Source organism: Nicotiana tabacum, chromosome 11 (assembly GCF_000715075.1).
Source record: "Nicotiana tabacum cultivar K326 chromosome 11, ASM71507v2, whole genome shotgun sequence".
Classification (NCBI taxonomy): domain Eukaryota; kingdom Viridiplantae; phylum Streptophyta; class Magnoliopsida; order Solanales; family Solanaceae; genus Nicotiana; species Nicotiana tabacum.
This window is the reverse complement of record NC_134090.1, coordinates 6,141,394-6,157,637: the sequence shown is the minus strand read 5'-3', so window position 1 is coordinate 6,157,637 and position 16,244 is coordinate 6,141,394. Positions and strand designations below refer to the sequence as shown.

Sequence of the window (16,244 nt, the reverse complement as noted above, 5' to 3'; positions counted from 1 at the left end):
AGAAAACCTCGAGAAGTGTGATTTTTCGGTACCAACAGACCAGGGCTGTCCCACGGAAGCCCAGCAAAGCCTCATATTTCCTCTAGAAGGGGAGTCATTTCTATGTCACCGAAACAAAAAATAACCCTCTTCTCATCCCAGAACATTACAGCGGCCTCAATCAGTACATTGTTTGGCTGAATGTCTAGCAAAGAAGGTAAATTCTTGAGAACTCTTTTCACATGGTTTTTGTTGCTTGGCGAGAGATTTTCCCACCAATCTAGCAACAAAGGAGGGATACTTAGAACCATGCCGAACATGGGCACTTCGTGCCTCATTTCTGCAAAACAGATAAAGTTAGCCCTTTACCTCTCCGGATTCGACTATTTACGCATTAATGATTAGCATATTGGCACGTTTTCTCCAAATAATGCACATATCATGATTGTTCCCATTGGAATTATGGAAATCCCGATGGGCTTTGGACAAGGTTTGCCTTAGATGGTTATCACGCGGATAACGTTTTAACCCATACTAGGTTTAGACATGATGCATGCACAGTTAATATCAGAGCGGGGGATTCTAGAAGAGTCTAGATCGGTACTCTCAAGTGGTAAACTTGAGAGAGAAAGGAACGGAATCATCGATTGCACCGCTGATCGACTAATTTTACCGCAAATAAGCCTTTCCAAATTTAAAATAATGATTTTAGGAAGAACGCGGACACTCATCAAGTGCCGCTATGGTATTAAGTACGCACAAGTGGAATATGATGCGGAGCATGCTTTGTGCAAAGATAAAACAACACGTTGTCAAGTATTTTTCATGATGAAAGCAGTAAATGCAATATTAAATAAACGTAAATACATAAAAGAAAGAAAAACAGGGAAGAAGTTAGTTCGCATAATGTGAAAGAATTGTAATAAAGCAAATAAAGGGGTAAGGATTGGGGAAAAATGATATAGCAAATTTAAAAAGTTTGGATCGAGTGAACATGATTAGGAAATAAAAGGGAAATGCACATTGTAACCAAATTAAGTGAAGAGTTACATATGAGCTCATATAAAGGGAGAATAGGGAAGAGGGTGTGCATGTAGCAATAAAAGGGAAAAATGGGAGCGGGATATTCAAGTAACAACAAAATAATAAAGACACGCTTATCGGAAGAGACTAATTCATATAGACCAAGTTCTCAATGGTAAGAGCCTAAAATATATTCCCTAGCAGAGTCGCCAATCTGTCGCGCCCTTTTTCTCGCAAAATCGGGCTTCGACACGTGACAACTCTTTTAAGGAAGGGTGTTAAAAGAGAGAGTCGCCACCTAACGGATTAAGGTGCGTTAGGGCACCTATTATGCAGGTAACTCCGGATTAAGCAGCTGCGTCACCAAAGATCGGGTAAGGGATTAAATTACATCGAAGAGAAGGTGTTAGACACTCCTCGAGGTCCACAACGGTGGGTCCCGACCGAACTCGAATTATATGAATTAGTCTAAACAAGAAGAGACAAAAATTGGACAAATAAAAATGATTGACTTTTAAACAAAGGTGGGGGGCGGGGTCCTAAGTGTTTTAGCCTAAAGAATCACCCCGTACAACATAAATAATACTTCGTAACTCCCTCGAGGTAGGGTGTTACTCGTATTATTCAGCGGGCACAGACTATCATCTCCTACTACCCGATTACTATCTTTAAGTTGTTTACCTAAAGCGCACTAGTTGATTCTAAATCGTGCCCTATGCGTGCATTACTGTTTGAACCAGCACAATAATGGGCGAAATTGTTTGCTAAGAACAGAGCAGTAGAAAATGGTATGGATCTCTCCTATATCGCACCTCAAATAGTTAATGGCAAAACAGTGATTCAACTGGAAAAGGGGGAAGTGGAACGTGTGACTAAAAAATGGAGGGGAGCCCTAATTGCCTATGTAATTGGGGATTTCCCAGGTTACAATGCTATGCGTCGTTATATTGATCAGAAATGGAACAGCATTGCAAGTCTTGATTTTTTTATGCATGATGAAGGATATTATATCATCAAATTCCAAACCATAACTGACATGCACGAAATCATGTATTCTGGCCCTTATACTATCAATAATCGACCTATCAGTTTGAAGCCTTGAACAACATATTTCGACTTTGATAAGGAATTCCCAACTGAAATACCTTTGTGGGTGAAATTTCAAAAATTACCAATGAATTGTTGAGGGAGTAACTCCTTGAGTAGGATTGCCAGTGTTATAGGTAATCCTATCTATGCGGACGAATGCATAGCTAAACAGATGCGAGTCTCTTTTGCTCGAATGCTAGTAGAAGTTAATGTGACAAAACCTTTGCCAGAGGAAATAGAAGTCATTGACCCTAAAGGGAGATCCTTTCAACAAGTAGTGAGGTACGGTTGGAAGCCATTATTTTGCAACAAATGCCAAGTAATTGGCCATGTTTGTCCACCTGCACAAAGAAGAAATGATGCACAACAAGCAGATCAGGTAAAACAGCAAGGGGGAGAAAGGAAAACTACCCAGAACTGGGTAACCAAATATCAAGCAATTGGACAACAAAGAGCCTCTAATAAAGATACATAATAGAATATAGAACAAGAGGTGTCCCAGTACAAAGAAACAAATGACAAATATATTGAAGGTGGTGGACAAGTATTGAAGGAAAATGCATTGCTACAGAAACAACACTCCATTATGCCATCCTCAAGTGGAATAAAGGTTGTAGAAACCACTCATAACAAAGGGAAAGTAGTAAACGATATACCGGAACTAAGCTTGCAAGACTTTCCTGTCATATGTTCAGTACCAACCAAGAATGGGTTTGAATCGTTACATAGAGGTTATAGAGGATCAAAATCAGCACCTCCTGACAAAGAAGGTGGGCTCAACCTTACTCTATGAATTGGCTTGTCTGGAATGTAGGGGGTGCAAATAAGAGGTATAAACAGAAGGAACTGAGGAAGTATCTAAGGGAAAAACACATTACACTAGCAGGCCTGACTGAAACTAGAGTGAAAGAGCATAAAGCTCATAATGTTGCTAATGTAGTTGCTCCAAATTGGGGACTTCAAAACAACTATCATAGTGCTAGTAATGGCAGAATCTGGATGTTGTGGGATACTAGCATCTATATTGTTGATAAACTGAGAGAGGATACGCAACTTTTACACTATTAGATTACTATGAAATCAACTGGTATAACATGTGTTCTAACTGTTATCTATGGTTATAACACATGTGAACAAAGGAAAACCTTATGGGATGCACTGAAGGAAATAGCACTAGGCGTAACTATACCATGGTTGATTTGTGGGTATTTTAATGTTGTATCATATCCACAAGATAGACTTTTTGAGAATCCTGTCCAATATGCAACAACACGAGACTTTACTGAATGTATGCATGACCTGTTACTAAATGAAGTTAGATAGAAAGAGGAATACTATACATGGACAAACAAACAATAGAGTAGTGACAGAATATGTAGCAGGCTAGATAGAGCATTCAGCAATCATGATTGGATGATGCAATGTGGTCATGTAGTAATGGAGTATGACGTACCTTTAATCTCAGACCATGCCCCTGTCGCGCCCCTTTTTCTCGTGAAATCGGGCTTCGACACGTGACAACTCTTTTAAGGAAGGGTGTTAATAGAGAGAATCGCCACCTAACAGATTAAGGTGTGTTAGGACACCTATTATGCAGATAACTCTGGATTAACCAGTTGCGTCACCAAAGATCGGGTAAGTGCTCAAATTACCTCGAGGAGAAGGTGTTAGGCACTCTTCGAGGTCCACAACGGTGGGTCCCGGCCAAACTCAAATTATATGAATTAATCTAAACAAGAAGAGACAAAAATTGGGAAAATAAAAATAATTGACTTTTAAACAAAGGTGGGAGGTAGGGGCCCTAAGTGTTTTAGCCTAAAGGATCACCCCGTGCAACATAAATAATACTTCGTAACTCCCTCGAGGTGGGGTGTTACTCGTATTATTCAGCGGGCACAGACTATTATCTCCTGCTACCCAATTACTATCTTTAAGTTGTTTACCTAAAGCGCATTAGTTGATTCTAAATCGTGCCCTATGCGTGCATTACTCGTCCCATGCCTATGGTCCAGGAGACATTTGGACCTCTATCTCAGAGTGGTTCTAGACTTTAACTTAGGTTGCTCAAAAGGAGAAAAGACTAGACGACATGCAAAACAATTTGGACTTTCACGTATAAGCATATAAGGGCTCAAGTTAGCCTCCGCACTTAAACAACAGACGCTCGCAAACTGATTTATATTGACAGTTGCAGATTTTAATAAGTTTGTAGAATCCTATAGGCAAGATTTCCATGTGATTTCGGATTTTATAAGCAAGCAGTTTTACAAGCCTTTTCCTTTTAATACAATTTTTTACAGCATACGTAGTTGCCTACTGATTACAAGCATAAGAGATTAAATCTATAGTCATAATGCCTAAGTGATTCTCGCAATAACTGACAATGACAATCACAAGAATATGTTCAGAACCGCTTAATCGAGTCCTATATGCATGGTATGTAATAGTGATGATTAGCATAGTGTTCAAGAAACGAACAAGGCAGTAATTAAGACTGATTCAGACCCGATAGACATGATTTCTATAATTAAAACTAATTTTTAGATCCTATAGGCATGACATCTAAATCTGTAGATTAAGCCGCATGTAAAGAGAGTCCTATGCGCACATTGAGACATTCATCATTCAATATCCTATAGGCATGGTTTCTAACAAACAGAAGTAGAACACATTTGAACCAAATGAAGAACCTATAGGCAAGATTGCTAACACATAATAATAGAACATGTTTGAGCATAATAGGATACCTATAGGCAATATTTCTATAATAATTAAAAAGTAACATGTTTTGAGCAAAATAGAATACCTATAGGCATGATTTATAACACATGACAACTGAACATGTTTGAGCATAATAACACATTTTAGCTAAGTAACGAACCTATAGGCAGGATTTTTACCTGCTTTAATGTAAGTGTAAGATAAAACCCCTTTCCCACATTTACTAATACCCCAAAATGTCATTACAAGAATTATTACAGACCTAGAATGAATAGAATAAATTACAAAGTAGAATAGCTATAGGGAGCCTACAGCAAGCCCAAAGATACACCTGGCCAGGCCGGGCCTTCATTCTCATAGTTCATAACAACCCAAAATTACATCTTCATGGACATAAGGCAGCCAGGAATTGAGTGATTCACCTAGTGGGCACAAAACAGAGTTGAGCATATAGAACCAAGGCCCTAGTTTTTCAGAGTTCCCAAGGGCTTCAAGAACCCAGGGCAGTCCTCACACTAAATGGTTTAACAGAGACAGTTCAGAGGAAAGATTAGTGACCAAATCCTAGTATGTCAGAGTTCACAAGGGTCTCAAATAAACCCTGAGCAGTGCTCATACTAGGGAGGTTAGTGGAAACAACCTTGATAGCCTTGGCATTCAGCCGGCTAGGAATAGGGAGTTCAGAATAACATAAGTGATAATAAGGGAGTTCAAAAATAGTCAAGTTGAGCACATAAAGAAAATAATCAGACAGGCTTCAGGTTTTAAGAACACATTTAGCAAGATTTAGATGAACAAGTTCAACACTTAGTGCATAAGTAGTTACACATTAACAAACAAGTTTGCAGGATTAGAGTACACAGACTCATAACAGGGAAAAGGTCCAAATTATATTAAATATAGATGCTAGTGTCACAAGATAGCCATGTTAACTTAACATCAGGTAGCAGAACATCATTTAGACATAGTAGGGAAGCACAAATTATGACAACATATTGGTGGATCAAGTGATCCAAAATGCGCTAAGGGTTATATTAACTGAGAACTAGTCATGATTGATAGAACATGATCTTGATACAGAATTAAAACATACTACCTATGCAAGATTGCCATTATAAAGATTCAGAACAGAAAGGGAAGATAAACTCATGTCATACAGTAAGCGTAAGCATTCAAATCTGACCTAATAGACCAGTTAATCTAAAGGAAGTTCAAATTATGCATATGGAGCATATTCGAATAACAGAATGGACAAACTTAAGCAGGATTAAACACCAAAGAGATGTCAAACAGTAACACATTGGCTAAACGAAATTAAGAGAATCTTGATTACTAGAATTAGGCTTAGGCATGTTTCAGATTACCAATATAATGAAGTGAAGATTAGAGAGACCAAAAATTAAAGTAAAGCAATCAGGATCGCATACGGGAATAGCCCAGAAAACACATTAAACTACAATCTTTAGAAGCGAAAACATATGCAAATGACAGGTAAATAGGAATGAAGTGACAAAAGTTCAGCAACTCACCAGTTAAGCGAAAATCAAGAAAGAACAAAGTAAACTACAATCTTTAGAAGCGAAAACATATGCAAATGACAGGTAAATAGGAATGAAGTGACAAAAGTTCAGCAACTCACCAGTTAAGCGAAAATCAAGAAAGAACAAAGTCCATAGTAGCAAGAACCCAGAATTTCTGGCCTTGGCTTTCAGCCGGCCAGGAACCAGAATATAGAACAAGAGTATTTAGAGAACAAAGAGCGATAAATTCAGTTTTTTAGTAAACATTCACGATTCCAGTCTGTCTCAAAGGGGAATGGGGTGGGGTTTATATAGTGTAGGAATTGAACACATAAACATGGAAAATCTTCAGTCAAACACTAGAAAGGAAAGCACTCAAAATCAGAAAAGAAATGAGAAAATTTAAAACCCTAATTTTAGGTAAAGTACACAAATCGGCAGAAATAAAATCACATGCTGCATAGAGTAAGATGAACATATACAGGAATACTATTCAAAATCCAAGAATCGAACCAGATTTGGTTCGATTTAAAAGAATCTGAAACCCTAATTTTAGGGTAAGTAAAAACAAATCGGTAGAGATAAACAAATTTACACATAATAGGGCGAATATAGACGAGATAACACTTAAAATCAAAGGCTTGAACCAATTTTGGTTCGAATCAAAGAAAATCAGTAAACCCTAGCTTTAGGATTAAATACGAATCAGCAAAATACGAACAAATCAAACTCACACGGTGTAGAATAAACGTGTGATAGACGGAATATTGTCCTGATTTAAGAAGTGGAAATCAATCGGGCCGAATCAAAGTAAGAGTACTTGCCATGTTTAGATAAGTACTAGGTAATACCGTAGAGAATCACCCAGTAATGTCTCCAAATTGGGGACTTCAAAACAACTATCATAGTGCTAGTAATGGTAGAATCTGGATGTTGTGGGATACTAGCATCTATATTCTTGATAAACTTAGAGAGGATACACAACTTTTACACTATCAGATTACTATGAAATCAACTGGTATAACATGTGTTCTAACTGTTATCTATGGTTATAACACATGTGAACAAATGAGAACCTTATGGGATGCACTGAAAGAAATAGCACAAGGTGTAACTATACCATGGTTGATTTGTGGATATTTTAATGTGGTATTATATCCACGGGATAGACTTTTTGAGAATCATGTCCAATATGCAACAACACGAGACTTTACTAAATGTATGCTTGACCTATTACTAAATGAAGTTTGCTAGAAAGGGGAATGCTACACATGGACAAACAAACAACAAAGTAGTGACAGAATATGTAGCAGGCTAGATAGAGCATTTGGTAATCATGATTGGATGATGCAATGGGGTCATGTAGTAATGGAGTATGATGTACCTTTAATCTCAGACCATACCCCTGTCGCGCCCATTTTTCTCGTAAAATCGGGCTTTGACACGTGACAATTCTTTTAAGGAAGGGTGTTAAAAGAGAGAGTCACCACCTAACGGATTAAGGTGCGTTAGGGCACCTATTATGCAGATAACTCTGGATTAACCAGTTGCGTCTCCAAAAATCGGGTAAGAGCTCAAATTACCTCGATGAGAGGTGTTAGGCACTCCTCGAGGTCCACAACGGTGGGTCCCGACCGAACTCAAATTATATGAATTAGTCTAAACAAGAAGAGACAAAAATTGGGCAAATAAAAATGATTGACTTTTAAACAAAGGTGGGGGAGGGGGGTCCTATGTTTTTTAGCCTAAAGGATCGCCCCGTGCAACATAAATAATACTTCGTAACTCCCTCGAGGTGGGGTGTTACTCGTATTATTCAGCGGGCACAGACTATTATCTCCTGCTACCCAATTACTATCTTTAAGTTGTTTACCTAAAGCGCATTAGTTGATTCTAAATCGTGCCCTATGCGTGCATTACTCGTCCCATGCCTATGGTCCAGGAGACATTTGGACCTCTATCTCAGAGTGGTTCTAGACTTTAACTTAGGTTGCTCAAAAGGAGAAAAGACTTGACGACATGCAAAACAATTTGGACTTTCACGTATAAGCATATAAGGGCTCAAGTTAGCCTCCGCACTTAAACAACAGACGCTCGCAAACTGATTTATATTGACAGTTGCAGATTTTAATAAGTTTGTAGAATCCTATAGGCAAGATCTCTATGTGATTCCGGATTTTATAAGCAAGCAGTTTTACAAGCCTTTTCCTTTTAATACAATTTTTTTACAGCATACGTAGTTGCCTACTGATTACAAGCATAAGAGATTAAATCTATAGTCATAATGCCTAAGTGATTCTCGCAGCAACTGACAATGACAATCATAAGAATATGTTCAGAACTGCTTAATCGAGTCCTATAGGCATGATATCTAATAGTGATGATTAGCACAGTGTTGAAGAAACGAGCAAAGCATAATTAAGACTGATTTAGACCCGATAGGCATGATTTCTATAGTTAAAACTAATTTTTAGATCCTATAGGCATGGCTTCTAAATCTATAGATTAAGCCGCATGTAAACAGAGTCCTATGCGCACATTGAGACATTCATCATTCAATATCCTATAGGCATGGTTTCTAGCAAGTAGAAGTAGAACACATTTGAACCAAATGAAGAACTTATAGGCAAGATTGCTAACACATAATAATAGAACATGTTTGAGCATAATAGGATACCTATAGGCAAGATTTCTATAATAATTGAAAAGTAACATGTTTTGAGCAAAATAGAATACCTATAGGCATGATTTATAACACATGACAACTGAACATGTTTGAGCATAATAACACATTTTAGCTAAGTAACGAACCTATATGCAGGATTTTTACCCGCTTTACTGTAAGTGTAAGATAAAGTCCCTTTCCCACTTTTTCTAATACCCCAAAATGTCATTACAAGAATTATTACACACCCAGAATGAATAGAATAAATTACAAAGTAGAATAGCTATAGGGAGCCTACAGCAGGCCCAAAGATACACCTGGCCAGGCCGGGCCTTCATTCTCATAGTTCATAACAACCCAAAATTACATCTTCATGGACATAAGGCAGCCAAGAATTGAGTGATTCACATAGTGGGCACAAAACAGAGTTGAGCATATAGAACCAAGGCCCTAGTTTTTCAGAGTTCCCAAGGGCTTCAAGAACCCAGGGCAGTGCTCACACTAAATGGTTTAATAGAGACAGTTCAGAGGAAAGATTAGGGACCAAATCCTAGTATGTTAGAGTTTACAAGAGTCTGAAATAAACCCTGAGCAATGCACATACTAGGGAGGTTAGTGGCAAGAGCCTTGATAGCCTTGGCTTTCAGCCGGCTAGGAATAGGGAGTTCAGAATAACATAAGTGATAATGAGGGAGAGTGGACAATAGCTGAGGGACAGAACTGAAGGGTACAAAAATAGTCAAGTTGGGCACATAAAGCAAATAATCAAATAGTCTTCATGTTTTAAGAGCACATTTAGCAAGATTTAGAAGAACAAGTTCAACACCTAGTGCATAAGTAGTTACACATTAGCAAAAACGTTTGCAGGATTGGAGTACACAGACTCATAATAGGGAAAAGGTTCAAATTATATTAAATACAGATGCTAGTGTCACAAAATAGCCATGTTAACTTCACATCAGGTAGAAGAACATTATTTAGATATAGTAGGGAAGCACAAATTATGACAACATACTGGTGGATCAAGTGAGCCAAAATGTGCTAAGGGGTATATCAATTGAAAACTAGTCATGATTGATAGAACATGATCTTGACACAGAATTAAAACATACTACCTATGCAAGATTGCCATTATAGAGATTCAGAACAGAAAGGGAAGATAAACTCAAGTCAGTAAGCGTAAGCATTCAAATCTGACCTAATAGACTAGTTAATCTAAAGAAAGTTCAAATTATGCATATGGAGCATATTCGAATAACAGAATGGATAACCTTAAGCAGGATTAAGCACCAAAGAGATGTCGAGCAATAACATATTGGCTAAACGAAATTAAGAGAATCTTGATTACTCGAATTAGGCTTAGGCATGTTTCAAATTACCAATTTAATGAAGTGAAGATTAGAGAGACCAAAAATTAAAGTAAAGCAATCAGGATCGCATACGGGAATAGCCCAGAAAACACATTATACTACAATATTCAGAATCGAAAACATATGCAAATGACAGGTAAATAAGAATGGAGTGACAAAAGTTCAACAACTCAGCAGTTAAGCGAAAACCAAGAAAGAACAAAGTGCACAGTAGCAAGAACCCAAAATTTCTGGCTTTGGCTTTCAGCCGGCCAGGAATCAGAATATAGAACAAGATTATTTAGAGAACAAAGAGCGATAAATTCAATTTTTAAGTAAACATTCACGATTTCAGTCTGTCTCAAAGGGGAATGGGGAGGAGTTTATATAGTGTAGGAATTGAACACAGAAACATGGAAAATCTTCAGTCAAACACTAGAAAGGAAAGCACTCAAAATCAGTAAGGAAAAGAGAAAATTTAAAACCCTAATTTTAGGTAAAGTACACAAATCGGCAGAAATAAAATCACATACTGCATAGAATAAGATGAACATAGACAGGAATACTATTCAAAATCCAAGAATCGAACCAGATTTGGTTCGATTTAAAAGAATCTAAAACCCTAATTTTAGGGTAAGTAAAAAAGAATTGGCAGAGACAAACAAATTTACACATAATAGGGCGAATATAGACGAGATAACACTTAAAATCAAAGGCTTGAACCAATTTTGGTTCGAATCAAAGAAAATCTGTAAACCTTAGCTTTAGGGTTAAATATGAATTAGCAAAATATGAACAAATCAGACTCACACGGTGTAGAATAAACATGTGTGGACGGAATATCGTCCAAATTCAAGAGGTGGAAGTCAATCGGACAAAATCAAAGTAAGAGTACTTGCCATGTTTAGGCAAGTACTAGGTAATACCATAGAGAATCACCCAGTAATGGAAATATACGAATATGGTAAGTGAATGGGAAGAAAATCCTATAAGAAGAGGGATTAGGAGAGGGGTTTACAAGAGGCGGCGGGTTAGGATTCTTCAGAGGGGAGAGAGTGGAGAGGCGGCGGGGTTTGAGGGAATGGGGTTAGGGTTTGGGGTCGAGTAATATAAGGAAAGGGGGAAGGCATTGTAAGCCGTTGATCATTTTTTATCAACGGCTGGGATTTGAGAAGGGTTGGATTGGGTTAATTAATTGGTTAGGATGGGGAGTCATTTGGTTTGGGCTCAGGTATTATTGGGCTGTGGATGGGGTAGTTTAGGTCCGAAATTAGGGGCAGATTTTAAATACCCAATTTTAACAAATAAATACTTTATAAAAAATAATAAATAAACAACAAAAATATCATTTGTGCATGAAAGTGATTAAAAATAATTATTTAATATTATAAAAATATAAAAAGTTATTTTCTGCATAAAGAATGTAATTATACATGCATATGGGCTATTATTACAAAATATGCAATTTAGCCCTGCAAAATGCAAATGTAATTATAAGAAATGCCCTGAAAATATTTAAAATCTCATATTGGTATAAATGATAAGTTTAGATGATTAAATCATCATAAAAATAATTTGGAGGGTAATTATTAGATATTTATATAATAAAAATGTAGAAATAAATTGATTTAAAGTTTTTTTAAAATTATGAAAAATTATGAAAAATACTCGTGTATGCTTGTAAATCAACTGATGATGCATATGTACTATTTTGAAAGTGTATATATATTTGAAAAATATGAGAAAAAAATTGGGTATCAACAATTGTCTATGCTATTTTCTCTGGAGGCAAACCAAAACACAGTCAAAGTGCCTTTCAGATTTTTCAATACCTGGGATGAGCATGACAAATTCCTGCCCATAGTTGAAAGAGTTTGGCAACAGAACTTCACCAACTGGAAGATGAAAAATATATGGATAAAACTGAAAGCCCTTAAACCATTACTAGATAACTGAATAATGAGGAGTTCAGCTCCATTTTTCAAAAAGTAGATAAAACAAGAAATGACTTGGTAGCAATCTAAAAGCAGCTAAATGGACAATGGTGTGATAATCTGACAGAGTAAGAAAGAATTACTTTACATAGCTTGAAAAATGGTCTTTGATTGAAGAGAGTATCATGAGACATAAATTAAGGGTCAAATGGATTCAATTGGGTGACTCGAAAACAAAATACTTCTCTGTTGTGGTCAAGGAGAGAAACCAGAAAAAACACATTAGGGAGATTACCTCCTTAAATGGTGTAAAACTTATAGAACCAAAGGACATTCAAGATGAGATCGTGAAGTTCTATAAGTCACTGATGGGTTCAATTTTTCAGAGACTACCAGCAATTAACAGGCTCAACATGAAGAGAGGGCCAACTCTCTCTCAGCAATAGAAACTGGTTCTAATTGCATCAGTAACTGAGAAGGAAATACAAGATGGGTTGGAATCTATAGGTGAGGATAAAGCTCCATGAATTTATGGATATAATGCCATTTTTTCAAAAAAGAAAACATGGGCCATCATTAAAAAGAAAGTGATAGAAGCAGTGCAGGAATTATTTACTACAGGAAAAATGTACAGAGCCATCAACTGTACAGCTATAACTCTACTTCCAAAGAATGATAATCCTACAACAGTTACAGAATACAGGCCAATAGCCCGCTGCATAATTCTATATAAATTGATCTCTAAGGTCATAGCAACAAGAATACAGAAGGTCAATGCATCCATTATCAATAAAGCACAAGCATGCTTTATAACTAGGAAAAGAATTGGGGATAATATCATCTTATCACATGAACTGGTGAAGGCTTACACAAGAAAATATGTATCCCCAAGGTGCATGATTAAGATAGATTTGCAGAAAGCTTATGATTAAATGGAGTGGATTTACTTGGAGCAGGTAATGGTGGAACTAGGATTTCCCTCACAGTTCATTGCATGGGTCCTAGAATGTATGAATACAGTCAATTATTCTATCTTGATCAATGGGGAACCATCAGAACCTTTCAATGTTGCTAAATGGTCCAGACAAGGAGATCTCATGTCTCCTTTCCTCTTTGCCATTGCAATGGAATACTTGAGTAGGATCCTAAGAGGATTGACAGATGTGGAAGAATTTCATTACCATCCGAGATACTCAAAACTAGCAATCACACACTTGTGTTTTGTAGATGATTTTTTGCTCTTTTCCAGACGTGACATCTCATCAGTGACTGCATTACACCAATACTTTAACCAATTTTCTGAAGCCTCGGGTCCAGGGGCGGATTTATTTAATAAAATTAGGTTCACGTGAACCCATGGTCTTCCCAAAAAATCACATATTCCATGTATATAATTCACACAAAGTGTCTACTATTATCTTCTGACACCCATGCTCTAAAAGGGCTAAGTGTTTCACCGGTTGGGTGGTTGGTTTTATGTCCCTAAGGTCAAGGGATTGAATCCCACTTGTACTTTGGTCTTGCACTATTTTCTTTTATTTCTTCCTTTCATTTGTTTTCCAACACACATGCTACTCAATAATCCTTATTTCTCTCTTTCAGATTTTTCTAATATCTATTATCTCCTCATCCCAGTTTATGCCAACCTCAATCCCAATTGCTATTTCTCAAAGTAATTTTCTCTTTATCCTTTTTGCTTCTTAGTTTTTTATTGCTTTTACCTCAATTTTTTTTGAACTGTTAGCATAGTTTCTTAATGAATATCTTAGTTGTGGCAAATTGTTGACTGAACAATAAATTATACAATGAACATGCTTAAACATTTTGGTTACAATCAAATTATTGAACTTTTGTCTATAATTATTTTATTATAGCATATAGTTTATTTTTGTAAGCAATTCCTATATAAATAATTAGTCATATATTAATATTTTTTTGATATTTTCCGTTCTTCTTTTTGCACAAGTTTCAATTTTTATTGTATCAAATTGTCATTAGCAGTCTATTTTACCTCTTTGTTTTAAATATCAATGGTAAGAATTGAATTGTTTAAGAAATAAATTGTATATCTCTTTGAATGATATTCAAATTAATAATAAGCTATAAATCACCAAATATTTTCATATCGATTGTCATTATTGACAAGCACCACATTTACGTTAAAGTAGGTAGTGCACCCATGGTTTCAAAATTCTGGATCTGCCTCTGCTCGGGTCTAAAAGTAAATTTAGAGAAAAGTTCAATATATTTTGGTGTAGTGAGAAGAGATGACAGAGAGAGAATTCAACATGAACTTGGGTTCTCTACTAGAGAACTGCCATTTAGATACCTTAGGGTTCCATTGTCGACCAAGAAACTTTCCTTACTACAATAGTAACCTCTTATAGAGAAGACAGTAGCAAAGATGTCATCATGGACAAGAAGAAATTATCCTATGCAGGAAGAAGAACTCAGTTGGTCCAAGTCTATTGGGCCCAAATGTTTGTACTACCTGCTAAAGTCTTAAAGATTATTGACGCCTACTATAGAAGTTACATATGGTCAGGCTGCAACACCATTACCAGGAAAGACTTGGTTTCCTCGGATAAAATATGTGCTCCAAAGAGTGTTGGAGGTCTTAACTTGACAAATTTACATCTTTGGAGTAAAGCTGCTATAGCAAAGACATGCTGGGATCTAGCACATAAATAGGATAAACTGTGGATCAAATGGATTCACAAAAATTATATCAAAGGCCAATCAATAAACTCTGTGGCTATTAGGGGTGTTCGTCGGTCGGTACGGTACGATATTTAAATATTTCGATTCGGTATTTTCAGTATTCGGTTTCCTAAAATACTATACCAATATCGTACCTAATTAAATTCGGTATGGTTCGATTTTTCTCCTTTCGGTTTATTCGGTTCGGTAACTTCGGTTTATTCGGTTTGAATACTAACTAGTGCATAGAATCATAGACGGTAATATTCTTAATTAAAGTACTCAAAAGTACAAAACTAAAAATGTTTGTTGACAAAAGTTTTGTCCAAAACCAATATATACCAACCTAGAGGGAGAAAACTTACAGAAATGTCTTGTTACTTGCTTAAAGTTAATTGATAAACTTAGAGAATAAAGGAAAGTAAATTTTTAGATTTCTTATACTTATGTTATAATTAATAAAATATGTATTGTGTAATATAATATATATTTCGGTACGATATCGGTATTTCGGTATTTTATTTTAAAATACCAAATACCATACCTAATACCAATTATTTTTAAAACTTAAACCAAATACCATACCGAATACCAAAATATCAAAACTAAATACCAAAATTTTTGATTTCGGTACGGCAATTCGGTATTTACCAAATTAGCACAACCCTAATGATTATACCTCAACATGCATGTTGGATGATCAGGAAGATTATGGAAGCAAGGTCTACTTTGGAGGAAGTGCAATGCAATTTTAAATCTGGAAAGAGCATCACAAGACAAATATACATACAACTGATCGGAAATGAAGATAGAGTGCCATGTAAATACATGATTTTCTCTAATTCCGCTCGGCCAAAAGCTACATTTACCCTGTGGCTGCAGCTACAAGGTAGACTTCTAATTGCTGACATATTAACCAAATGGGGATTAGAGATAAATACTCAATGTCTGATGTGCCAAAGTTCTGATGAAACTAATGAACACTTCTTCCTGGAATGTGAATACTCTAAAAGAGTATGGCATATACTACTTCAATGGGCTCAAGAGCGACCAATGAATACAGTGGGAGGGCAACAACACCAACAAGAGATTATTAGCAGATCAAAGGGGAAATCACCAGTTGCACAACATTTCAAGATGATGTACGCAGAGTATGTCTATAGCATTTGGATAGAAAGAAACATGAGAATCTTTGAGAAGGTGTATAGAGCTAGTGAGTCATTAACAAGAGATATTGCTTGTGTTTGTAGTGCGCGAGCTCCAG

At 36.4% G+C, this 16,244-nt stretch overlaps 1 protein-coding gene across 1 annotated transcript; it reads left to right on the top strand.

Annotated features, from left to right (window-relative positions):
• Positions 1-7,202: 7,202 nt before the first annotated feature.
• Positions 7,203-12,726, top strand: LOC142165723 (uncharacterized). The gene is made up of 3 exons (XM_075224083.1): positions 7,203-7,481; positions 7,587-7,712; positions 12,433-12,726. The coding sequence occupies exons 1-3, from the start codon at positions 7,203-7,205 to the stop codon at positions 12,724-12,726; spliced, it is 699 nt and encodes a 232-aa protein (XP_075080184.1).
• The last annotated feature ends 3,518 nt before the right edge of the window (positions 12,727-16,244 follow it).